Consider the following 24,109-nt stretch of genomic DNA (forward strand, 5'->3'; position numbering starts at 1 on the left):
CCTTAACTCACTGATCTGTTTACATGCCCTAACAGAGAGCATCATATTCAGTATCATTAATGCAGATCCGCAATTCTCACAAGTGCTTTTACATTTGCCCTGGCAAAAGTATAAAGCGGGAAAGTCAGATATCACTGGGAGATGCTACCTGGTTGAGTCACACAACCTATGGGCCAAGAAATGCATGACCTTACCTGTAGATGTGCCCTTGTGTGTGTGATTCTCCGCCCATCTTACAAACTAGTTGAGGAGGGGACCGGATCAGTCATGAGGTTGGGGTAGGGGCTTTTGCCTCCAGACCAGGCCTCCCAAAAGCACAACTTGTATGGCATTGCAAAAAAGGAGGCGGGGTCCTGTTGAAAAGAATGGAACCCTTTCCCCCCAGTGCAAATTGCAAGTGCAGGGACCCCTTAAGAGGAGCTGAACCATCTTTTCCCGCCTCTCCTCCCCAACGGGCAGGTAGGACACAGAAAGGAGCCTTACCTTTGATTTAGCTGAGCCACTGTTGGTCGAATCTGTTAACAAACGAAGAGGAAAGAGAGAGAGGAGAGGATCAGTAAGACACGGGACAGTGTCGGGAAAGCGGGTGGGTCGTGAGGCTGCCGAGGGGAACACTTGTCCCCATGGCTTCCCTGCAGGAAAGGTATGTCATGCTCCCGAGTCAGCGCATCAGAGCTAAACCGAAAGGTGCACCCCATAAAAAAGAAGGGATGACTCAGCAGATGTTTCTTCTGTTCTGACTATGGAAGTCTAAAGGCTTCTCTCTCTCTGGACAGTGTAAAAAACAATGCAAAGCAACAACAGGTGCTGTTTTGGCATCCAGGGCTGACTTCGCTCACCTTCCCCTAAAGTCTGGATAGTGAGTTCAGCTAATGGCCAGCTATGAAGCCCTCCAAATAGAAACCCAATAAGCCTTTTTTATTTTCTTCATCTTCCTGACAACACAAGAGGAAGCTTCCAAGCCATGCATTTCTGCTGGCAGAGCTGGGGGCCTCTGTATTTTGCAGTGAATGCATTCATTAGCTCAGCCGCTTCTGAAACTTCACAGAGCTGCACTTCCCCTTCCTTTGTCTGCTACTGGCTCCTTAAGACACACACTTGTGCGCAGAGCAGTCAGGGACTGCTGAATCTCACTCTTCCCTTCAGCAATCTCATTAGGGTCACAGCCTGTACTTTGGTGGGTCGGAGCATTGGCTATTAATGGCCCAATCACCAATGAGACATGACAAGGTCATTTGCGCCCCCCTGGTGGTGTCCTGTGGAAGGACACTCCCAATATGAAAATCATATTAAAAGAATAGGTAACCCAAATTCAGGGGCTCCTCCGATAGACATCTAACGAAGGCAAACCCTTTTCCTAACTAGTATCACATTGCTTCTTGCCAGAGGAAATTGTCTTAAAGTGAGGGACTCATGCGACCCTATGCAAATTTATTTATCCTAGCACATCTCTGAGCAAAACACCAATAATATTTTGGGCCCTTACTAAAAAATAAGCCAAGATTGAAGAAGGTTTGGGAGCAGGGGGCTCCCTCTTGTTAAATAGTCCAGAGAAGGGAAGTTGACCCTGGGTGTTTACAAACATGCCACCTTGGACCACAAGCCACCATTTCATTTTGTCCAATGTTTACTTAAGGAAAATAAAACTGAATGAACTGGTGGCAAAATAAAAGGGGTGGGGAGGGGAGGAAATCAAGAACAAAGAACAGATTGAGCACCCCAGAACACACAGAGTATCCTGAATGAATGAATGGGGGCTTTGTATGGGGACCACAATCAGGCACATTTGTTCAAGTGATGGTGACAAGGCTGTCAGGAAGGTTAGTGGAGCAAAGTCAGTGGAATTAGTGAAGTAGAAAGGCAGGTTGAGCACAGAGCGGTTAGGGGGAAGGCAGTGGAACATCTGATCAACACCTGACTTGTCGCCACGCACAGCTGCCTGCCTCCTGCTCTATGGGCCCACTAACAACATGGCAGGAAGGCACAGCGTCCTGGCATCCAATGCATTTGCACATACATGCACAGTTAGTCCCAGAAGGGAAAGCGCCACAGTTCCACCCAGAGGAGCAAGACTGAAGCCAGATTCGTAAGGCATGTGACCCATCAAAAGCGAAATGAGCTCATTGGTCAGGTATATGGAGTCCCCCACAGGCCTGCCTGGGACTGTAAAAAGAGGTGGCCAAGGAGGCCACAATATATGACTGGGGGATGGGTTTGGCCTCCTGGATCATAAGGAGTTTATCAGGAGCTCAGGGTTAACAGGATTAGGGACAGGGCTGGTCTCCAATCTCCTTGAGCAGCGATTCTGAAACAGGGTCTTGTTTCCCACTCATGGTCAGCAATGTGAGGATGGGTTCTGAAAGCACGACAGGATGCAATGGCAAAAGAAAGAAAAGGAAATGCTCAAGTCGTTCCCAAAGAAAAATTGCGATGGGTGCCGAATTCTCCTGTTCTTTTTTGACCCTTGTCAGGATGCGGAAGAGCACGTGCCACCAGGGTGGAATCAGTGGCATCTTGACTGCTGTGCGTGTGGCAAACATGGCAGAGTTCGGAATGCTTCAAAATGCTTCCCCTCCCCTTCGTACTGAATGTACAGTACAGGTGCACTGGAGTGCAGAAGGAACTGGCCTTTTTAACCAGAAGCTGCTCAAGCAGCAACGCTGAAATGAAACAGCGGCCCACAAACAACCAATGAACCAGATTAGTGCCCAGCAGTACAACGAAGGCTGTGTTCACACTGTACATTTAAAGCACATTTTAAATGGCCCTGCAGTTTTCCCCTCACAGAGTTACCCCACAAGCCTTAAAAAACTACAGTGCCCAGAATTTTTGTAGGGAACAGATGTGCTGTTACTGCATAGAGTGTACACAACCAAAGTTTTAAAAGTCAGTGCTTTGGGAAGAGTCAGTCCTTTGTCCTAGAGGGGATCTGCCTGAGGTGAAAGTGAGGCTCATACCTTACACCCCACACCGCTGAAGGCAAGCCATGAATAGAGGGTGGTGGGGCCGAGTTTCACAACCAGCTTAAAAATAAAAGATTTGCTCTTCTGCCTCAGTTCAGCCATTGCCACGTTCAGAGAGCCACACCTAAGAGAATGGCTGGCAGATGTTGCCCAGATGTTTAAGGGGTACTTAAAGCAAAGTACTGGCATTGCAGCAGCCCCCCCCCCCGAAGTTTAACAAAATTAAAAGCCAGGCCAGGCAGATCCAGCAAAGAGGAAGCAGGGGGCAGAGGTGGGTGCTGGCAAACCCCATGGGGCAAGAGCACAGGCAGGAACAATGGCTAGAAAACCACAGACAATTCGTAGGGGCATGGTACCAGCCAAGTCGTTTGCGCAATAGCTCCCCCGCCTCCACACAGTCACACACAAAATCCGCCACAGCAACGTCAGCGGCAATGAAACCAACAGACAATATAATGGATGGTCACAATGGCCCACTCTTGACAACCAAGGCCTCCTCCCCACCCACAACATGGAATTAGTGGCTGGCAATAACGAGAGTGAGGAAAGGCAGGAAAGTCGCTCTGAGTCTGCCCCCCAACCCCAAAGTCCTTGAAAGAGCAAAACCTCTGAAGGTGGGGAAAGAAACATTTCCGGTCTCTAGGCTGCGGCATCCACGTTTTAAGGACAGACACCTTTTGCTTCCCAGTGGAAAAACTGAATACAAAACAGCCAGAGCAATTATTTTCAGGGATCCAATATTAGTTGGTGCAAACATATATACAGGCATTCAAATCGCACAGAACTCTTCATCAGGCAGAGAAGAGAGACAACTTAGACTGTTTGCATGAGCAAGTTTTGTTCCTATTATATTATTTTAGACTTGTCTATACTGAGTTGTTATCTTTTGTTCTAGTAAGCTGTATATAAATGCTAACTAAATAAAATAAAGTTACATATTACTGGAGCTGTTAAAGATAAAAATTAACTACCTTTCCGTTCTGTTGGGGGGGGGGGATGTTCTGCACTCGCTTAGAAAGCTACTGGTTTGTTTTGTTTTAAACTATTTTCACAACTGATTTCAAATTGATTCCCCCCCCCCAAATGCTTGGCTTTAAGAAGCAAATCACAGGCCCATGAAGTGGACCTCATTTTTCACTCCCAACTTTTTAACAGTAAGGAGCTCGACTTCCGGTGTCGTGTCTCATCATAGTACACGCCAATGTTGTAGCTCATCGGCGTGGAAGGACCATTAAGGAACCAGAACCGCTTTCCTGTTTTCCTCAACCTCTCGTAATCACCCAATGGAATTAGTGCATGTACACCAGAGCACAACCACACCGTACCAGCTCTAGAGCTCCGGCAGTTCCGCTGGAGTACGGAAGAGGAGGAAGAGGGAGGAGATGGAGAGAGAGAGAGAGAGAGAGAGAGAGAGAAGGAACAGAGAAAGACAGCAAAAAAGGTTAAGGAAGTTTGTAAACAGTAGAAAGAGAGAAAAACAAACAAAACAAACCCCCACTTAAACAATACCTCCCATCAATATTAGCAACTCCAGCTGGAGCGCAAGAGCAATTCCCCTCCAGTGCCAAAAATATGGTTTCTCTTCTGCCAACTTAAAAGGCTCTGTTTGCCACTGGCCAAGGGGTGGGGTAGGTGACAATGGCTATGCATGCCTTTTTTCTAAGGACGGTGCTACCAGTTTCACCTTATGCAATCAGCTGGTGTGGACATGGTGCGGGTGGCAGGGCGTCCAACCACATGCCCCCTCATCCTCTGTTCCTCCTGGCTTATCAAATCTAGCAGAGGGGGGGCCGACTGGCTGGGTCCAGAGTGTGTTCAATGCAGCATGTGGGGGTGGCCCCTGCTGCACTGAAAAGAGGCAGCAGTGTGATTGCTCCTAAAGAAACCAGCTCTGGACTTGTTGGACTGGAACAGCTATTGGTCAGCTGCCAATACCCTCTTTGGGGGTAAGGTGGTGGAGAGTGTCATGGTGGCATTATTGGGAGGACACCAATTATTTAGATCCCTTCCTATCTGGCCTCAGAACTGAGCTGGCCTTGGTCACCCTTTTCAGAGGGGGAAGTATGACCTTGGGCCTGCTTCTTAATCTTTCTTTGGCATTTGAGGCCATTGGCCACAGCATCCTCCTGGACCGGATCTGGGAAATGTGAATTGGTGGCACTGTATTACAATGGTTCCAATCAGGGCAGCCTAGAGAGCAGCGCTGGAAGAGTGCCTTTGGCCCCCTGGTGGCTACACTATGGGGTGCGACAAGGGACTCTCCTCTCTAGTGCAATTTAATATCTACATGATGAAGCCATTGGGAGCAGTCATTTGGCGTTTCTGGGCCAGGTGCCATCAGTATGCTGGAGACACTCAGCGCTATTTCTCCATGACATCTGAATGGGGAGAGGCTGCACAGTCCCTGGGCCACTGCCTGGATGCAGCGGTGAAATGGATGAGGAAAAACAAGCTGAGCTTGAATCCCAGCAAGATGCAGGAACTGTGGATGAGTCGCTCCCGCATTGGGGAAAGTGGTCAGCTGACTAGCCTGGGATGGGGCTGCGCTCCTTGCGAAGGAGCAGGTTGGCAGTTTGAGGGTGCTTCTGGATCCAGCTCTGCCTCAATGGCTACAAGTGCCATTTACCAACTGCGGCTGGTAGAACAGCTACGGCCATTCGTGGACCAGGAAAGCCTTGCCATAGTAGTTTGTGCATTGGTTACTTCAAGATGGGATTACGGTAATGCGGGCAATTGGGGTGTGTTTGTGTGTATTTTTTAATTACATTTTCTGTTCTACAATTTAAAATACTCATTTTACATCCTTAAGATATCAGTGGTTTCCCTGCTTCCCTTTCCATGGTTCATTTTACATATCATAAATCCCTGCATATTTTACAAAAACTATACAATTCAGTATTCCATTATTGCTTCCATCAAAACTTTTTACACTGTTATCTTAATGCTGCCAGCGTTTTCAGCTGTAAACAATTATTTCCTATATATCCAATAAACTTTTTCCAATTTTCTTTAAACGTATGTTCTTCTCGTTCTCTTATTCTATATGTCAAGTCTGTGAGTTGTGCATATTCTGTCAACAAGTTGCCATTCTTCTTTAGCTGGGACCTCACTCGTTTTCCATTTTGGGGCTAGCAATGCAAGGAATGTTGGGCTTCCCTTGTGCTCGATTCGGAAGCTGCAGTTGAGTGCAGAATGGTACAGCGCGGCTGCCGACAGGAGTGAGGCCTTGTCAGCTTATAACACCTGTGCTCAGAGATCTGCACAAGTTGCTGATTTTCTACTGGGCAAGTTCAATGCATCACTTGGGGCCACTTTACCTACAAGATCACCTTACCCAACACGTGCCCATTCAACCGCTTTGATCGGTGAAATTGGCACTAACTACTGCAGGTGCCAATTAATATCTGGTTCCACATTTGTAAGAATGTGATCAATTAGGGTGGCAGCACCTGCACTTTGCGACTCCCTGCCTACTGAGATCAACCAAGCGCCTGTCATTGTACTCTTTAAGGTGTCTGCTAAAAACATTCTTGGAACGCAGGTGGCGCTGTGGGTTAAACCACAGAGCCTAGGGCTTGCCGATCAGAAGGTCGGCCGTTCGAATCCCCACAACGGGGTGAGCTCCCATTGCTCGGTCCCAGCTCCTGCCAACCTAGCAGTTACAAAGCACATCAAAGTGCAAGTAGATAAATAGGTACCACTCCGGCGGGAAAGTAAACAGCATTTCCGTGCGCTGCTCTGGTTCGCCAGAAGCGGCTTAGTCATGCTGGCCACATGACCCGGAAGCTGTATGCCGGCTCCCTTGGCCAATAAAGTGATATGAGCGCGGCAACCCCAGAGTCGTCCGCGACTGAACCTAATGGTCAGGGGTCCCTTTACCTTTACTTTTTTAAAAACATTTTTGTTTAGACAAGCCTACCCTGATGCTTAGAAAGTTGAGGCAATTTTAATCTGCTTTGACATTTTAACTTTGGTATGTTTTAAAACAGGGTTGTAGATTTCTCTCTGTTTTATTGTTTCATCTCTTTGTAAACTGTCTGGAAGCTTCTTCCAATCAAACAGTGCATTATATTTTATGAAATTGCAAGAAAGCAGGGCAGGGAGAAAGAGATGCACATTGTTGCTAACAGTGCAGCCTCAAAAGGAAGAGCTAATCCCAGTGGCTTTTGCCCAAACAAGGACTTCTCTGCTATCAGAGAATTGCCCAAACGCAAATGTTTTTCAGAAGCAGGCAGGTGGCTTTGGCAAAAGATGTTGAGCATCGTGCACTCGAGGGATGGGGTTAGATGGACAGGTCAACAACAAGGAGCTAAAGACAATTTACAGGCCTATGGGAAAGCTAAGAGAAATGAGATCTGGGCTTATGTATGAAACATGTAGTGTGAAAGGGAAGTTAGTGTGAAAGGGAAATGGACTAACTTTTCTTTTTCTTTTTTTGCTTGTTGCGCTTAAATACTGGAACTAACAGGAATCACTTTTACAGAGAGGCAACACTGCAAAACACCAGTCAGAACTTTGCACTGTGGGAATTCCACAGCCACTGGGATGAAGCAATGTCCACTCACCTGAAGCGTCCCCCGGTGCTGCTGTCCTCCCAATGTTGGGCAGAAGGTACTCAATATTCGGCACTGATTGGGCCTCCTGCTCATCTACAGGGGTCTGCAAAATGGATGCATTTATGGTTAGGAGGGAAAGATTCAAGCTGTCTGCTAGATGTACAGTGTTCTATGGATTTCTCTTTCTCCTTGGCCAACTCTCTTATTGGTGTGTTTGGCTACAGTGTGGAGGTCTCAGTATTTCAGTATAGGAAAACTGGGAGTTCTCCACTCATCTATCTTCCTTCCATCCTATACCTGGGGGGAAATGGGGAGAAGGGAAGGGAAGAAGCACTCCTCCCATCTCATAATGTTCCACAGAAGAGTAAAGCTGAAAAGAACTAAAAGATTATCTCATTTGACCTTGGGCCAAACAGGGAAGACCAGGCACTCAACAGTACACCACAGTTCAAGCCTACGAAACCTAGACCACAGTTTTAAAATAGTTGCCTTGGTTGCCACTTGGTTAATGGACACAATTCAAAGTACTCACATCCATGATTACAGCTCTAAAGGACTTAGGCCCTAAATATCTAAAAGAGCACTTCCTTTCCTACAGACTCCCTCCAGTGCTAAGAGTGGCAGAGGGGCCCCTTCTATACCTCCACCACCCTCATACATTTGGGGCAGGGGGTGGCGGCCTGGGAGAGAGCTGTATCTGTATGCTCATCACCTCTAGAAATCAAGATATACACGCACAGATGCATATAAACATATAATTCCAAAAGCCAGCGACGCCTGTCTGGCAGAAGCAACAGGGGGCCAAAAGAAGTGCCATGCGTACACCTTGGTAAGCAAAACCTCTTTCGTACGTTCTTTCAGCGTTCTTAAAAAGACTGCCTGCCTCCTGTCTTTCCTGCATAAACAGATCTGCGACCAGCATGAATCCTGAGATCATCCAATGAAAGAAAATGGTGGGGAGATTCCAGACAGACAAAAAAGAAGTACAGTATTTTTTCCCCCCAGCTCATTATTAGAACTCTCAAATTCATGGGCAAAAGATGCAGCGACGACCAGCAGCTTGGACAGCTTTGAAGGGGAGGGGACAACTTTGAGGAGGGCAAGGCTATCAACAGCTACCAGTCACTATGGTTCCTTACTATGTCCAGTATCACAGGCGTTGTGTCTCTGAGGACCAGTTGTTGGGAAAGGGCTATTGTCTTCCTGTCCTGCTAGTGGGTTTCCTCACAGGCATCTGGTTTGCCCCTAAATAAACCTTCGTCTCTTTTACCGCAACAACACTCTAGCTGCAGGGCTGTCCTTTCTGACCGACCAACCAACAGGAATCAGCAGAGAGACTGTCTACAGAGCATGGCTGGGAAAAGGCTGTGCTGACACCCTGCATTCCCCTGCAGTCTCAGGTACCGGCATCCTCCTCCTTTCCAAGTGACTCACCTTCTCACCTTTATCCTCCTTGTCGCTGAAAAACCAGTCTGACTGTGGAAGGGAAAAGGCAGAGGAGAGGAATCAAAGCAGAGTCGAGTTGCTAACATTAACTCAAAGACAACATCATATTAAGACTCGCAAGTTTAAAGGTGGGCTGGGGAAACTTGTTGCTCTTCAGGTGTTAAGGGACTACACCTGTCCCATCTCTCCTGACCATTGGGCCAGGCTGGTTTGGGCAGATGAAGGCTGGAATCCAAGAGGCTGCCTGCCCTGGATTTAAAGGGGTGTCGTGGCAGGTTCTTCACCCATGAAATGCGAACATGGACTTTTCCTGGCTTTTTACTTCACAAGACAGACGTACATTCTGCAAAGCTGGGCACTGGGTTAGCTAGTCATCAGAATTCCTCCTTCCTCACTATGCTTTTGGAGGGCTTCCCACCTAACTGCAAATAATAATTTCTAACTGTTGCATATATATTTAGCCAGTTGTATGTTCCTTTGCCCTCTCTGTTGCTATTATTATTTTTAAAAATCACAACACAGGAACATTTCTGTGTATTGGCTTTCCACTGGCTCCAAGGAACCAGGAAGGGATATATTTGAATTTTTAATTTGATTCCCCCCAAAATACAGGTTATTTTTCCATACGCACACCACAACATGCAACAGTGCATGCCTGTAAAACATCTTATGATTAAGTGATCCACAAGTTAGCGTAAACCTTTGGAATTGGTATTTGGATTTCTGAATGAAATAAAGCTCCACCATGCTCCCACAACGGTTTCTTTATGCTTTGTGCCAGTCTTAATGTGTAATTTTCCCGCGTGAGGGCATTACACCATGCTTTCTTGTACCAAGCATTCGAGTTTGCACCTTTTCAGTCCTTCCAGAATGTGGCTTCAAGGAAGGGATTTATTTGTGACAGCCTAACCATTAGTTCACTGGCTATTATTTTCCCTAAACCCAGTTCATGCTTCAAACTTGCAGAACCATTCTCCTCTCCCTTACCAGCCCTCTATCCCTGTAGAACAGGAAAAGACACACCTGGTTTGAACTCAGTGAGGGTGCTTCTGAAGCAACCCCAATGCTTTACAAACACTGCAGTGGCCTATGGCAGGGAAGAGAAGCCCTCCTGATGGGACTACAACTTCCACCAGCCCTGTGCCTGCTGAGCAGCAGGTGGCAAAAACAGTGAAAGTACCGGTACTTCACAACTGATCCACTGGTCAAGAGCCAGTTCAGAGTAATGGCCAGTAGACTTAGCTGCGATTATAGAAAATACTGGAACAAGAAGAGACCAGTAGTGTCTACTGCTGATTTAACGCATGAGATATTCCTTATATCTCGTGAAAGTTCTTCTTATATGGTTAAGCTAACGTACCTCAATAAATTGAGAACTGCTCACATATATCTTCAGTGATGGGAGCAAATGCAAAACACAGCAACCACTTCAGAAACTAATAATGGATTGAAATTTTTTTGCATGCATTTCTTTGCAAGAAGATATCTAATGACTTTTAAAAAGCAATTAAGTGGTGGTCATCCCACATCCAGGAGGCAGGGCCAGTCTTCTCCTGGCTGCCCTCCAGCCCCCACCATGCCCCTGCAGGCACCTCCATGCCCCTTACGTGCTGTATGAGGGTCTCCACGATTTTGTAGCGATCAGGCATGTGTGTCACCATGTCGGTCATGTTGTCCTCCGACGTTCTAACAAGGGTGGGACCAAACACCAGAGCAAGATTCCGGGGCTCCATCTGCAATGCAAGCCATTGTTGTTTTTAGGCTTAAAAAAAGAGAAAAAAAGACTATTCTGGCATTTGACTGCAAGGCGGCAAAGGAAGCTACAACACGTGTTTCCCGCAAACATCTCAGCTTTCAGTCTGCATTAGTTGTTATAGTTATACAACACCTGCACTGTACACAAGACACTTTGCTGTTGCTTGTGAAATTCTGTAAACAGGTCTTTGGCCCCAAGGAGCTTGCAATCTGAGAATTGTCTTTTGGGAAGTTTGGGGCTTACTAGGATTGTGGTGGAAGTTATGAAGACGGTAGAGATGGACACTTAACTTAGATGGCTTTAAAGGGGCTTAGACAGAAGGCCCATTTCCAACCAAGGAGGAATGGCAGATAAAGTATGCAGAAATGGCCAGTTTAACTAGCAGAATAAGAGACCAGGAAGAAAGAGTCTTTAAGGAAAACTGGAAATGGTTTGTAGGATATTTGGGGGGGGGGGAATCATTGTAAACAAATCAAACCGTTAGCAGGATTATACTAAATTCAGCCATATAAAATAAACTGAGATAAAAGAAAAAGACAGAATATGGAATACTTAGAATATGCAGCTGCAAAGGAAAGGGGGGAAGGGAAGTCGATGTTAAACGTATAAATGTATTGTTGGCATTTGGGTGAATGTGGAATCCTTGCAAAATTGAAAATTATAAATAAAATTACAAAAAGATAAAAAATAAAATAAAAGGGGCTTAGACAAATCCACAGAAGACTACCAACATCTTACAGTCATAACGGCTAACTCTAGGATCAGTCACCCTACCTCTGAACATACCTCTCATTTCTGGGAAATGAGAACAGAATGGGGCTGCTGCCCTCCTGTCCCCCCAGCAGGCTTCCCACAGTCATCTGGCTGGCTGGTGTGGGGACAGAACACTGGACTTTGGTCTGACCTCTTACATTGCTTACGAGGCACTGAGATCAAACCACTGCTTAGCCTAAGGCTGCTTCCAGATGAAGCATATATACTGAGAAACTGTCCTGATTTGCTTTCACATAACTTGCACAGAGGCTATACAATGTCTCTGTCATGGGGATGTTGGGGTTTTGTTTTCTGGGAGCAAGGTTGTTTTGGAAGTGTTGCTTACCCATGGCTTGTGCTATTTGTTGCACCTACCTAGATCTTCTTCCACATGAAGAAGCTACCATATCATACTGAGTATTTCTTTTGGTTCGGCAAACATTACCTTGTTCTTCTCGGAATGATCAGCAATTGTCTTCAGGTGTCCCACCAGAAACTTCAGGGTCTCGTAATAATGGCCTGGCAAGTCCCGGATCTGAGGAACAGACGGAAGAAAAACAGCAACCACCAATTAGAGCTTGGGACATCCGTGAAAGATGGAAAATTCCTCCAATCCCTCTCTTCTTCCAGATTTCTCCAAAAATTTTGGTGAAATGAATTTGGCACTCAAACTGAAGGGATACGGAAGCTTCTGAATTTAGGAAGACACCAAAACCTGTGAAACTCAAAAGCTTACCATCACCTACATCAACTAAAGCTGGATCCTGAAAGATATAGCTGTACCTGCCCTATAAGGCATGCTCAGAAATTCACCTATGTGGAGGCTTAAAGTGTGTGTGTGGACAGGTAATCCTTGCCCAAGACCTTCCAGTTAACTATAACTGCACAATCTGAATTTGCCAGCATGTGATTGAATTGCCCCTGAAATCAGCAACTGCTTAGCTGTGGTGTTGTAGTGCTCACGACGGCAAAAGAACCCAGATTTAGGGAATGGAGATAACTCAGCATGAGACTTAATCTCAAGGTCGTAAGTTTGAGCCCCATGTTGGGCAAAAGATTCCTGCACCGCAGGGGGATGGACTAGATTGACCCTTGTGGTCCCTTCCAGCTCTACAGTTCTCTGATTCTACGTGCAGCAAAAGAGTAAGTTACAAGCATGAGCGGGGCTCGTTACAGGATTTGTCAATATGGAATTAATTACATCTTACACTTTCCCTATGTACTTATTTCCTACATGTTTTTCCCTCTTCACTGGTTCAAGGTTAATTATTTTACATAGTCAGCATGCAAATATAAGGCTCATTCAGCCAGTCCTCCCCCCCCTTTTAGTCCTCCGTAATTGGCATTAAGAGGCTTTTGGTTTGTACTCCGGACTATATAAGCTGCCTGTGGCCTTTGTTTTAGAGGTTACTTTAGCAGACATCATGAAGAATTGCCTTTAGGGTTAAGAAAGTATTTTTTTTTAAAAAAACAAACCCTTAAGAGCAATTCTGTTGGTTTGTTTTACGAAATGTAAAATGGGGCAAGAGAACACTTAAGATTATAAAGGGAGGATTTTTCAAATTGTTTAAACATTTTTTTTAATTGTTTAAAACTATGTTTAAATAATGAACTTCCTATGCCAAGGGATGAAGTGTGTTTGGAGAGGAGTGCTACGTAATTTGCTCTGCTTTGTGTAATAAAATCGGTGTTCTTAAAGAGAGAAATCATTTCTGCATACTGGTTTTTCCAGGATTAAGAATAATTTCGTGCTTCACTGTTGACTTGGATGCCACTCAATGTGTTAAAGACATAAGTGTTTTTATAACTGGCTTGGCAGTTAAGTAAATTGTCTGTTTTATAGATGCTCTTAGAGTATCCTCTGACTTGAAATTTGCTGGATGTTAACATGTTGCATTTAAGGCTTCCTCTTCTATCCATTCCCATGCTGGCAATTTCTCTCTCTCTCTCCAGCTTTCTACTGAGAGACCCAACACATAACTGCTGTAGAGAACATGCTTTAACCCATCTGTTATCCACACCAATATTAAGTTTTTAATTTCAGCTGAAGACTGACTCATGCTGCCACCACTTTAGCATAACTGGAACACAGGAAGTGGTTTCATATTGAGTCAGACCACTGAGCTGCCTGGCTCAGTAAAGTCTACATTAGGGTTGGTGAACCCAGAGTGGCAAGTCTCCTCCTGCCCCCCAGCACTGCAGCGGATGTGAAAATGCTGCCTCTTGAACTTCAGGTATCATTCCTTGAAGACCACGAGGGGGCATGAAATCTCCTGCCATCCCCCATCACAAAGTGATAGGGGCTTGTGTATGAGAGAGAAATAAGACCTATGTATGGCTGAATAACTGTATAGCAGGGGGTGGGCAGTGCCACGTGTCTATATATATGTGGTTAGTTTGCTGTATGTGTTGTAAGTGTACATGTGCTCTATGTGTGATAAGTGTGTGTATGCGTAAGTGTGCATTGGTCACCTCTGCCACTGGCAACCAGGTCTTAGAGGTCTGACCAACTTTCCATGAAGCCCTTGTGTCACCCCATATCTACATCAACTGGCCAGTGCTCTCCAAGGACTCAGTTAGAGGTCCTTCCCAAGGTCTACCTGGAGAAGCCAGGAACCTGTGGCATGGATGCTCTACCACTGAGCTACAACCTGCCCTTTCAAAAGCTTTGTTACAACAAGGCAGAGAGGAAATGTGTTTGAGTTTCCCCCACTGCATTGCAAAGAAAAAAGCATCCACTCACAGAGGACAACTTCCCCTCCCCAAATTGCGTACCAGTTTGCGCAAGGTCTTCATCCTTTCGCTGGCATCTTCAATCCGGTTGGCTTCAATAAAGTCATTGTACTTATCTTGTAAGAAAGAAGAAATTCATCTGTGATTGTTAGGCACTGTCTGGTCAGAGGAAACGGGAGTCCCGCGCAAGGGGATAAGGTGGCAGTTTACCTGGGCAGACCAATGGCACTGAGCGCAAGACCTCTGACCCTGAACTCAATTCCCAGGTAGGCCTCTATGAGAGCAAGCACTCCTTAAAGTCACCTGCTCCAAAGCTGCTTAGGGTTTTAAAGTGTTTTGAATTGAGTCCGAAAGCAAACAGGAAGCCCAAAGGAGTCTCAAGGCTCCCAAAGGAGATCAAAGCCTGGAGTTATATGCTCTGATCTGCGAATGCCTGACAAAAGTCTGACTGCTACATTGCTGAACAACTGAAACTTCTGGACAGTCTTCAAAAGCAACCCCACATATAGTGCATTACAATAATCTAGTCTGGCTGGAAGGGAAAACCAAGAACACACAGCTGCCCCTTTGCTTAGAGGAAAAATTAATTTAGAGGCTTGAAATGGGTTGATCTGAGCAGGTGGACTACAACTCCCATAATCCCTAGCTAGCAGGAACAGTGGTCAGGCATGATGGGAAACAGCTGGAGACCCAAGTTTGGGAAACCCTGTTATACAGCAACCGGTCCATCTCGTTCAGTATCATTTACAGTGACCGGCAGCAGCTCTCCCTGACTTTGCACAGGAGCCTCTCCCAGCCCTACCTGGAGATGCTGAGGATTGAGCCTGGGGCCTTCTGCACACAAGGCAGGTGTCCTGCCACTGAACTGGCAGTGGGAAGATGGAGAGCTCCATCCCTCCTCCAACAGCTTTCTGCCTCATCTCTTCCTCTGCTGGCTCCTGCTCACTCGGCCTGCCTGGAAACCCTTGTCACCTAAACCTACCAGGTGAGCACTCAAATGCGCTCCTGCTCCTGGATGATAGGGGTTTTGCAGGACGGCTGACTTGATGGCTTTTTCCTTCCACTGTTAGGGACAACCCGGCTCATTTAAAGGCAAGCATTTTGCTCATGATGGAAAAGAAATAGTGGCAAGCTTAAGGCACTGAAGACAAGAAAGAGGACTGTTGGGAAAATACCTCCCTTCCAAAAACCTGAAATTAATTCAAAAGGCCTTCCTGGGAGCTTTGCTATTATATAGTCACTTGCCCAGCCAGAGGCCCCAGTCCTTTCTCTGGGCACTTAAACTCCTCTTTCCTCTCTTGCAATCCATGTCTGCCCCTGCACTGCCAAAACCAATTTCATTTGCTGAAAGAGGGGAGCGTCTAGGTTTAGACCCAGAAGGCACATAGTCAGACCTTCCCACCCGCATCCAATGCACCAAAAACGTGGCCCACCCCACAATCCCAACCATCCAAGCATTTTGCCTTTCCACTTGCCCATCCATTCGAGAGAGAAAATGTAGACTTACGCTATCTTAAATGCTAAGGGTGTCAAGCCAGAGTCACTCACCATCTGTAAACAGTGGTTCCGGGAGTTTCCGGAAGAACGACTTCAAGAGACTGCTGATGACGTTCAAGTCTTGCCACCTCTGGCCATACAGGGAGAGAGAAAGAAGTAATTTTAGAGCTTGGGATGTTTCAAAATCACACTTCTAATCTCACCAAGATTTTTATTCTAGGCAAGAGACCATATCCCAGAAGAACAGGAGAAACATCAACACTATTGTAAATCGTGTAGCCATGCTGGCAAGAAATGGCCAAGGGACCACCTTAGATTTCCATCAGTGATTTATTGTCTCCAGAAAACAGGTGATTTAGCAGAAAAAGGAGGCTGTAATAATTACATTACAACACTAGATTGCAGGAGGGGGGAGGCAAGCTCGCCAAAGTACAGCTAGTGGTTTCATGGCTGAGGCATGATTTGACTCGGAGAGTTCCTGATTTTTTAGCTTAGTTTCTTTGCTGCCACTTCTTTGCTTCTACGAGTCAGAAGCCCAAACAAGGCTTGTGAACTGGCCCAGTGTTCAGTGTGCAACAGGTACAGCCTTCTGCAAATATGCGTGGGCACTGCCTATAGTACAGCTAAGTGGCAGCTAGGTGGCAGCAGCATACTATACACTGAGTTTTCAACAGTAGCGAAGATGGGAAACAGAGAGACTGACAGGAGGCAGAGAGACTGGCAGGAGCCAGGGAGGGGCAGAGTGGTCCTGCTCTCACCTCTTCCTGCAGATTGATTTCTGCAGACCCTTTGTTGAGCTGCTCCTGGAGGCTGGAGACCACAGCGTTGTTCCCAGGGACGCGGTAGATGCCCATGTATTCCAAGCCTTTGTCTTCCACCACCTTGCAGCAGGCTTCCACAATCAGGGGGACTTTCTGCAGAAAGTGAAGTGCGGAGGTGAGGCTGGCGGCAGTCTCAGAAACCTTCACAAGTCAAAGGCACAAGCACTGTGTGGCGGCGGCAATTAAAAGCTGCAGAAGCAAATGGGCTGGTGCCAGACAAGGTGCCACACCCGATCTAAAGGGCCTTAAACAGCTGGCCAGTCCCAAAACATGCACGTGACCAATACATATCCCCTGCAAGGATGTCATATAAATTTCTGGAACATCAAATTTTGCCTGCAGGCAAATCCATATAGTCTGAACTTCAATTTATTTCTGGCGACTGTCAGAATATGGACATCAACAACTTGGGCACTGCGTTTTAACTGGGCGTGAGATGCGAGAGTAAGTTCCTACACTTCCGAAAACACAGGATCGCCATGTATCACAATTAAGCCAAGATGCTCCTCTAAGCAGCATGTTGCACGTTCCCTGAACAGGAATGTGTTGTATGGCTTTACTTATTTAGTACATTTATATCCCACCTTTAGGGGCAGGTGAAGCTCATCAACCTGGGAAGGTAGCTAATATAGGAGAAGGAAGACCTCTGCTGCCTTGTGAGATATCTTCGGGAGAAGAAAAGGCTAAGAAGTAAACCCTACACCAGCTTTTCTCAACCTGTGGGTCCCCAGATGTTGTTGAACTACAACTCCCATCACCCCTAGCTAGTAAGGCCAGAGCTCAGGAATGATGGGAATTGTAGTCCAACAACATCTGGGGACCCACAGGTTGAGAACCACTGCCCTACACAAATCTGGAGTGGAGTCCCTAAGGTGCTTGGGTGGTGCCTTGTAGGCCTCCTTCCAGCAACTCCTGCAGCTAAGCAGGTGCCAAATGTATTGCTGTGCTTTTTTGGGGAGGAGAACTGTGAGGCTGAGAGGGGAGTCTTATTGTCTGGGCAGCCCAGGACCTCCATACACATTGCCCAGGCTTGCACCCCAGGGAGGTCACTTCGGTGCTAACGCAGAGGTTTGACTTCACCCCCAGAGGTGCACTCCAAGACAGATGCCAACAACATATCTCATCTCTTCTCAAGGTTACATTCAGAACAACCTGCGAGGTAACTGGCCGAAGGTCACCCAGTGAGCCTCATGGCTGAGTGGGGAACAGCACCCCAGTCTTCCAGGCTTTAGTCTGACACTCTACCAACTGCACCGCACTGACATTTAGCATCCAGCCCCCTCAACTGGAACTCTGTAGATCGGAGATTGTCAACCTGGTCCCTACCACCCACTAGTGGGTGTTTCAGGATTCTAGGTGGGCGGTAGGGGGTTCTACGGCACAAGCTGAATCCTCCTTCCACTGAGCACTGGTGGGCAGTAAGGAAATTTTACCATCAAGAAAAATGCATCAGTGGGCGATAGGTATAAAAAGGTTGACTACCCCTGCTGTAGACCATGTCTGGGAAATCATTCTCTTTCCACCAGGCTAATAGGTCTCAACTTCCTCCTCACTTTCAACTCCCCACAACACACCTTTTTCCGTTGCATGTGGTGACTCCACTTGCATGTACTCGCTATCTAAAGCAAACACACAGTTGTCTGTGACTAGGTTGCAAGCAGGAAGAGCACAAAGGCAGGTGACAGTCCTTGGAATGATAGGTTGGGGAAGGTAGTCTACCAGAGATTTTAACTGGGTTTTGGCCCTTAGGAAAGTTCAGAGTGCTTCCTCTCTAATATTTACTTAGTTAACAAATGACTATTCCGCTTGATTGTAGCAGCACATCTTTGTGTCTGGATAGGCTTTCCTAAACAAAAATGTTTTAAGGGTGCAGCGACAAGTCCAGCGCCTGCCTGCCTTCAACCGGCAGGGAGTTCCAAAGTGTAGGTGCTACAGCATGAAAAGATGGGTTTCTTACAATTTAATGCACTAGGTTTGCACATGCAGGGAAATGTAAGGGTCTACCTTGTTGTCAGGGGCAGGCTGGCAGTCTTCTAGTCTCACGCCAAAGGCCCTTGGAGCAGGCTTCTTGTTTTTCTTCATTATGTTGATACCCCAAGGAGCTTTCTGGTGGGCACTGTCATCTGGGCAGAGGGAAAGAAGAACAAAAGCAAGTTCACTGGCTGAGAAACATAACAGGCCAAAATCAGACGAAAAATTATCACCCAGTGGCCTGCCTAAAGCAGTGATGGGGGTACCACAGGTCTGTGGGCATAATCAGGCCCATCAGTCCTCCTCCTCATTTGGCCCATCAGACCCATTTTATCCACCTGCCATACACCTGAGCATCAGGTGTGCTGCAGGTAAAGATGACAAAAGTGACAAAAGTGGAGGTTTGCAAGCACCACTGATCAGCTGGTAACTGGTGCCAGCAAAGCCGCACCTTTGTCAGCATGGTTTGATTTCAAATAACGCCAGCATATGAAAAGGGGTGGTTGTGATGTCATTGTCAGGTGGGTGACCCTTCCTTCCTTCCTTCTCTCTCACATGAAAAAATTATAATTGTGCACGTGAAAAGCTAGCCTGACAGTGACAAGCCTGGCTAATGGAGACACACACAAATAACATCCAGGTAGGGAACTGAGGCAGAAGACAACTAGAAAATTTAAATAATTTTGTACAGAGCCATTTACAGTCGTAGCTCAGAAGTCAAACGGAATCTTTTCCAGAAGTCCATTTGACTTCCAAAACGTTTGGAAACCAAAGTGCGGCTTCCGATTGGCTGCAGGAAGCTCCTGCAGTCAATTGGAAGCTGTGGAACCTGCACCGGATGTTTGGATTCCAAAGAAATTTGCAAACCAGAACACTCACTTCTGGGTTTGTGGTGTTTGAGGGCCAAAACATTCGACTCGCAAGGCATTTGACTTCTGAGGTATGACTGTATATTGATGGCACTTAAATACAATGGTACCTTGGTTTACAACCATAATCCGTTCTGGAGGTCTGTTTGTAAACCAAAACAGGTTGTAACCCAAGGCGCGCTTTCACCAATGGGGCCTCCCAAAAAAATTTGTTCGTAATACAAAAAAAATGGGTTGCAATCCAATAAAAGTTTGCAAACCGGGGCACGCACTTCCGGTTTTGACGTGTTTGTAATCCAAAACATATGCAAACCAGACTGTTTGTAAACCAAGGTACCACTGTGCATACATACATAACCCAACTCTGCCAGCAAGTCATTGGCTGAGATATGATTTGAACCCAAGCCTCCCAGAGATCCTATATTATATCCAATAAGTCACTCTGGCTTCTGACCAGCAACCCCGGCCATCCTATACTGCTCCATAAAAACAAATATAAGCAGCTTTGAGGACATGTTAATGTAGAATGATAGAGGGATAAATTAAACAGTTGCTGCTGCAGCTGGAATGAGGCAGCAAGACCTCAGAGAGCAGAACATCTAGGAAAATCTGAGCCCCAGAAGCTGTTGATTAAAAAAATTAGTTAGGCACTATTCACAGATTTGTGTGCTCCCTCTGGATATTAAGGTGCAAAGTACACAGAGTGTCTTCTCGCCCTGTTGCTCACAAAGACTCAGAGATGCGCTCAAGGCTCTCATACCTCTTAGCGTGATGGTATCCTGCCGTGGGGAACGGGGTGGCCCTGCTCCTAGTTGCTTCTGCAATTCTGACTTCACCCCCGGCACACGAGGACCTTTTGGGGAGGAGTCTGGTTTGGTCCCAGAGGAGCTGTAAGGGAAAAGGAACATGCAATGTACCAACTCAAGGCCTCAACTTCACACATACAAAACACTGGTCTTTGCCATCAACTGAACCAGAGAGGATTTTCAAAACTTTCTTTATGATGGCAAACCTATACAGTGGTACCTTGGTTGTCAAACGGCTTGGCTCCCAAACAAATCAGCTCCTGAACACTGCAAACCCGGAAGTGTTCTGCTTTGCAAATGTTGTTTGGAAGCAGAACATCCGACACGGCTTCTGCGGCTTCCAATTGAGTGCAGGAAGCTCCTGCAGCCAATCGGAAGCCACGCCTTGGTTTTTTATCGGTTCCGGGAGTCGAACAGACTCTCCGAACGGATTAAGTTTGACAACCAAGGTACTACTGTACACATAATTCACCTTTCATATTGTATCTCACCCTAATGCTAGACTACTCTACTATCACTCTGCATGGAGCTGCCCTAATTAACAGACTGGAAGCTGTAGCTGAAGCAAATATTAACAGCTGCAGGAATGATTCATGATGCTGGTTTTTATCTTGTCTATGGACATCCATTTCTGGGAAGAATAAGGCACTAAACTGCAGGGGTGACTAAAGAGACTGATCCAAGTCAATTAGAGAGAGAAAAGGCTACTGATGAGAGGCGCCATTATTGAACCAGCAGGGTGTGGAAGTTGTAAATGCAAGCTAAGATTGTGACACACTTGACATCCACACTGGACTCCAATGTCCACAGCTAGGCGGCCAGGTTTGAAGGAGTGGAGCAGGCATGGGCATAGCGGGATTTATGTTGGGGGGCAGGCTTTATGTTAGGGGGGGCAGAACCTCAGTTACTTCAGTATTTGTATTGATTTTTATTTATTTAGGGGGGCAGCTGCCCCCTGCCCCTCCCCGGCTATGCCCATGAAAGAAGTGCAACAGTAGGGATCATTCAGTTTGCAGCTTAAGGGTTAACTCTGTTATCCGCAAGTCAACTAACCAAGAGGAGAGGAGGGGAGGTATTGCACACCAACCAGTGAAAGTGGCACCATCTTGAGTGAGGTAACAATTAGCTATATAATTGTGAGAGAGTTTTCTGGGAAATGTTAAGTTTAACCTAACCCTGCACTTAACAAGGAACAACGGAGGAAATAGGATGCGTGAACCAGAGGCAGGAATGGCCAAACTTGTCCCTCCAGCTGTTTTGGGACTACAATTCCCATCATCCCTGACTACTGGTCCTGTTATCTAGGGATGATGGGAGTTGTAGTCCCAAAACAGCTGGAGGGCCAAGTTTAGCCATGCCTGACTGAGGTAACCTGTGTCTGATTGCAGATTGGGTCTAATCTAATAGGATGTTCCTCTGTATACCCCTGCCCCACAAAACCCACAACTCCTCCATCTAGAAAACTAGTATGTCTTAAGCCCAGCTTCTCGTTCACAAGCTTGCTTTCTATGTGTGTGGGGGCAGGGAAGATGTTGTATAGAGACTTGATCACATGAGTCCCCAACAGCAATCTAAAGTGGTGCAGCCCAGATAGTTTAGAAAGAACTAGACGTAGACTGACAAAATGGGGTGGGGAGAAGCAAAGAAGAAAGAATGGTAAGAAATTTACCTCACTTTTCTGTAATCATTTAGCTTCTTATTGATCAGTGCTTGGCTTGCAAACCCAGGGTCCTGGAGATTATTGAGAGAGAAAAGATATAGAAAGAAGGTTAACTGTCAGCTCAAAGCCACACAGGTTTCAACAGTATCTCGTTACTCTGCTGGATAAAGTTCCCCCTTTCAGTTCCATCAAAATTCTGGGACAGGCTAAAAAGTGGTCAGATCAGAGTTTGAACCAATTAATTGCCTGCACAGCTCATACATTCAAACAGGAATCAAGGGGCGAAGGGATGTTCAGCATATATAATAATTAGGGCAGAACTCCCCCCCCCTACATATATGGATAGTTTATCCTTCCTATCACCTCCAGCCAAAGGGGGCAGAAGACAGCCAGGCCCAATTTTTGGACAAAGCAACTTCTGTGCCTCCCAAAGTCAAGAAGCCCAAGTATGGAGATGAACAATTGCATGGTCATAAAATTGAGAGCACACTCTGCCTCCTAAATTCAGAATTATGCACAGGCCAAGATCCAAGCGTGGGCTGAGGCTTTTCGCCTTCCAGCAGCTCTTGTGGCTGAACCACCAAACTGACTTTTCAGCTCTCCCAAGCCTTAAGCTTTTACTAGCATGGAATTCTCTGGGACTGCTGAAACTTTCAGGAGGGGAACGGGGAGAAACCTTGCTGCGTATACATGCTCACACTTGTGCATGTTCATGCTGTGGGATTGCTATACAAAGATACTTCATGTAGAATAACTGCATGCACAGGCAGAGGCTTCTCTTCAGTGCACTTCTGATTTACAAAGAGGCAAGCTGCTTTTTAAATAGAATGGTGGCTTGCCTCTTCAGCAGTAGAAGCTGCTGAGACAGCAGCATTTTCAAAGAAATCTCTGGTAATGGACACAGGTCTCCCCCTTTCTATGTGTACATTGCTTCTCTGGAAGACAGCCTATATCCAACTGGATGGAAGCCACAAAATGTGTGCAGATCCTAACATGCCATGGGAGATCCATGGATGCTCACAGCAATGTGTGTGCTAAGACCAGGCATGCTTGAGAATTTGCAGGTGGCCTCTTCCTTGGGGAAAAGGGCAAACACCTGAGAGAAAGCAAAGAGGAGACTGCCGATAGAGGTGTTTTGGAAAAGCCAATGGCCCAGGAGCCAGCCAAGGGCAGTTCTCACCTCGCCCTCGGCTTTGCTACTCTCCCTGATGACTTTAATCCAGGCCAGCATGTCATCCCGATCCTCGGCCTGAAAGAGACATTCACAGAAGTCAGCGGTCGTCAGCCGGAAGACGTGCTTCCTCTTGGTGTCACTGTAGGAGATGTCTACCAGGCACGCTCGGACGCTGATTGGCGGCTGCTCCTCCTCACCTGGGGGCGGGGCAATGGCCACAGCCTCCCGCCGGTCCTTGCATAAGTAGAGCGAGTGTGCACGTAGGACAGCGAAGACCCGCTTCCACTGCCGAATGCCTCCGCCAACTTTCTGTGGAGGGAGAAAGAGCGAGAGTAGTAATTGGACGCGTGTTGAGGGAGGAGGAAGACAGAGGGGAGGTGAAGGAGAGAGAGAGGGAGAGAGAGAGAGAGAGAGAGAGAGAGAGAGAGAGAGAGAGAGAGAGATTTCCTGCAAAGATGTATTGGGGCACCAAATTCTGATAGGCAACACTTCAGCTTTAGTAGTGCCTGGGATCAAGCCCTTTTGCTGTCTCAGGCTTAATATGGGTATGTTCACATTACTGCTTGCTCTGCATCCAGTGTACTTCTACTGCTAGTTCATATTCACACGATGTCAGCCACAGTCCATATCAATCCTGTAGTTTCTTGGCAAACACTGCTATTTGATGCATTCTTATTTTTTGCTCAAACCAGTTTCAAACAGACTAGAAAACTGGAAAATGTGAACGTATCCTAGCAGCCATCACACATGCACAGATGAGCATGCATGCACACATGAAGCTTAATGGGCAAGAGTTTGTAGGAAGTGGGGGTGGGGGGAGCAACCCAAATGGTCTTGTGTGTCTGGTGAAGATATTTCCCCTCCCCATTTTTCTGATGTGAACCCCACTGTGCAAACACAACTTGAAATGCAGTGGGGGTGAGGATGATCTCGCTGTGTTTTAAGGCACTCACGTGAACATACTCTACATCATCTTGGGCAAGACCTGGTCTCTTGCCCTAAGTTACCTATTTGCTAAATATAGGAAAGTTCCTTATACCAAGTCAGGCCATTGGTATACGCAGTGCAGTGCTGCCTACACCAGCCTTCCCCAACCTGATGTTC

General features: G+C 46.6%; 1 protein-coding gene across 5 annotated transcripts in view; it reads right to left on the reverse strand.

The window, feature by feature from the left end:
• The window catches only part of ARHGAP23 (Rho GTPase activating protein 23), a 171,602-nt gene that overhangs the window by 6,753 nt on the left and 140,740 nt on the right, over positions 1 to 24,109 (reverse strand). For all 5 annotated transcript variants that reach the window (XM_083469401.1, XM_083469399.1, XM_083469400.1 and 2 more), the window contains 12 exons: positions 23,012 to 23,314; positions 21,841 to 21,902; positions 20,126 to 20,253; positions 18,530 to 18,648; positions 16,463 to 16,618; positions 15,756 to 15,834; positions 14,250 to 14,323; positions 11,920 to 12,009; positions 10,573 to 10,698; positions 8,954 to 8,995; positions 7,529 to 7,622; positions 484 to 515 (listed from right to left, as the gene is read on the reverse strand). In XM_083469401.1, coding sequence (XP_083325527.1) covers positions 484 to 515; positions 7,529 to 7,622; positions 8,954 to 8,995; positions 10,573 to 10,698; positions 11,920 to 12,009; positions 14,250 to 14,323; positions 15,756 to 15,834; positions 16,463 to 16,618; positions 18,530 to 18,648; positions 20,126 to 20,253; positions 21,841 to 21,902; positions 23,012 to 23,314 — 1,305 coding nt within the window. The remainder of the gene's footprint in view (positions 1 to 483; positions 516 to 7,528; positions 7,623 to 8,953; positions 8,996 to 10,572; positions 10,699 to 11,919; positions 12,010 to 14,249; positions 14,324 to 15,755; positions 15,835 to 16,462; positions 16,619 to 18,529; positions 18,649 to 20,125; positions 20,254 to 21,840; positions 21,903 to 23,011; positions 23,315 to 24,109) is intronic.

Source organism: Podarcis liolepis (genome assembly GCF_965112155.1).
Source record: "Podarcis liolepis genome assembly, chromosome: 13".
Taxonomy (NCBI): Eukaryota; Metazoa; Chordata; class Lepidosauria; order Squamata; family Lacertidae; genus Podarcis; species Podarcis liolepis.